Source organism: Trichechus manatus, unplaced genomic scaffold, assembly GCF_000243295.1.
Source record: "Trichechus manatus latirostris isolate Lorelei unplaced genomic scaffold, TriManLat1.0 scaffold00002, whole genome shotgun sequence".
Classification (NCBI taxonomy): domain Eukaryota; kingdom Metazoa; phylum Chordata; class Mammalia; order Sirenia; family Trichechidae; genus Trichechus; species Trichechus manatus.
Window position 1 is genome coordinate 5380687 of NW_004443938.1, and position 2354 is coordinate 5383040.

General features: G+C 43.1%; 1 protein-coding gene across 1 annotated transcript in view; it reads left to right on the plus strand.

The window, feature by feature from the left end:
* PDE10A (phosphodiesterase 10A) overlaps nucleotides 1-2354 on the plus strand; it is a gene marked incomplete at its 3' end in the record, with an annotated part of 329742 nt that overhangs the window by 272379 nt on the left and 55009 nt on the right. Inside the window, exon 16 of the mRNA XM_023728251.1 lies at nucleotides 1700-1855. Within this exon, the coding sequence (XP_023584019.1) occupies nucleotides 1700-1855 (156 nt within the window). The remainder of the gene's footprint in view (nucleotides 1-1699; nucleotides 1856-2354) is intronic.

A 2354-nucleotide genomic window follows, 5' to 3' on the forward strand; every position in this document is an offset into this window, starting at 1 on the left:
AATATAGAAATTATACATTGAAATTTGTATTTGAAAATGGAAAGTTTAAAGTTAAGTGAGAAAATTTTTGTTGCTATATCTTGACTCTGATTGAAATTCCTAATTCGCTTCTGGAATGAATCATATTATTATATTTTTCTAAAAACTCAGGTCATGTTGGCTAACTCAGGTCATGTTGGCTAAAAATAATCCCAAAATAGCATATGGAAATGCTTGAATATTTTTATGAAGAAGATATTTAATCTGTGATAGAGCTATTAGAAATTATTCACTGATTTTGTTAAAGGAAGATACTTAGCAGAGGTTATTATTTTTTAAGTTATTTTCAGAGGCATGATTCTGTCATACTTTCAACAAAAGTATTCAAAGCTATGTCAAAAAAAATTAGGTAAAACTAATGGAAAGATGTGCAGGACAGCTTTATCTGTTGTACAGGAGATGTTGTTCAATTATCTGTGGTCGGCTCAGCAGCATAAGATGTGTTAATAACCCAAAAGCCTTAATGATACCCAGCACGTAACTAATTCAGTTATCTTACTAATACCAAACACACAATTGATGACGTACATTTTGTCATTTTAGATGCATTAATGATCTGAACAGGGACCCTCACAATTAGCTTGCAGGAAAAATTGGTTCTGCTTAATCAGAATGAAGAAACAGCAGGGTGTAGAGAACATATCCTTCCCCTTCCCTCTATCACCTTCCTTCACTTTCCCTCCTTTCTTCCACGTCCAATCTGTCAGAAAATCCTGCTGTCTCCACCTGCAAATAGGTCCAGGCCTTAATCACATCTCATGGCCTCTGTTCTTACTATCCCGCCCCAAACTCAGCCTGAATTACCTCGAAAGCCTCCTAACACGTGTCCCTTACTCTCCTAGAGTCTATCCCCAGTACAGTTGCCAGAATGGCCATTTAAACATGAAGTCAGATGATGTCACTGCCTGCTTGAAACTCTGATAGTTTTCTTGGTTCACCGGAATATGAGGCCTATGGGGTGTGCAGCCTCCCTCCCCAACAGCTCTTCTCTGACCCCATCTCCCCGCAGTCCCCCTGTGGCAGGCTCACTGGCCACCTCCCTGAGCCTCGGACTCTCAGGCACCCTCACCTGAAAGCATTCACCTGTGCACTCTGCCCAGGACGCTCTCCTCCAGGCCCTCCTGCCTGCCTCCTGCAGGCCGTACCTTTCCTGCCAGGCTTATCCAACCACTTCACGTGATACTCGGCCTGCCTCCCTCGCATCCTCCTTAGCCTGCTCAGTTTTTTCTTCTCTAATTTGCCATTTTTTCACATGCTGTATAACTTAGTTGTTATTGTTAGAGTAATAATAACACGCTAGTGTTAGAATGTGACACTGAATAAAGCTTTGCATGAAGGAATCAAACCAGCCTTTCCTGGAGCACGTTCATTTCATCCCTAACCTTTCGGAACTTTGCTTTACACCTTTGATCTTATACCTCCAGCACCTTTCCCAGAGCTGATCAGGAAAACCCAACAGTAATTTGACTGTCAAGTTACAGAGCAGAAAAAAGAAGAAAGAGGTTAAAAAGAAGGGAGTTTGTCTGGAGTCAAAGGTTCATAATGAGATGTTGGGGAGCCCTGTTGATGGCAGAGGTTAATGTGACGTTCATGGTAAGCGCCGAGTGTGCTCTCCTTCCCTGTCTTTGTTTGAACCTGGTGCGTCTATTGTTTTCTTCAGCGCAAAGGGCTGCTGATAGCATGTCTGTGCCACGACCTGGACCACAGGGGCTTCAGTAACAGCTACCTGCAGAAGTTCGATCACCCGCTGGCAGCCCTGTATTCCACCTCCACCATGGAGCAGCACCACTTCTCCCAGACCGTGTCCATCCTCCAGGTAAGGCCTGGTGCCGGCCCCCGGCCCCGCAGGGTCGCACCCACGCTCGCTGGTTACCATCTCAGGTAGAAAAGAAAGAGGAATACGTCAATGGTTTCCTCTAGAAGAACAACCAAGCTTTAGTGTAAGACCTTAGTCATCGTGAACAATTGTGAGTTTTGCAGATAAACAGTCCTTCATGAAGATTTTGAATATATGTATTTTGCAGTCACATGAGTTTTAGGTCTTCTGTCACTAAGTACACGATGCCATACAGCTATGTCTGTTTCAGATAGTTTAATGTAACCCTCTGGATTGTCGTACTCTTAAATCAGAAGGTACTCAGCAATGAACCCTGTAAGTCAGGCAAAAGCAAAGCTTTGAGTGCTCTGGAGTCCTTTTCTTTTTTTCTTTATTTCATTGATTTTAAGATGTTCTTGGTGGTTGATCTACACAATGGCAGGTCTCACTTCAGCATGTGATACAGATGCTCCTTCTTTACCTCAAGCTTTCCTCGAAC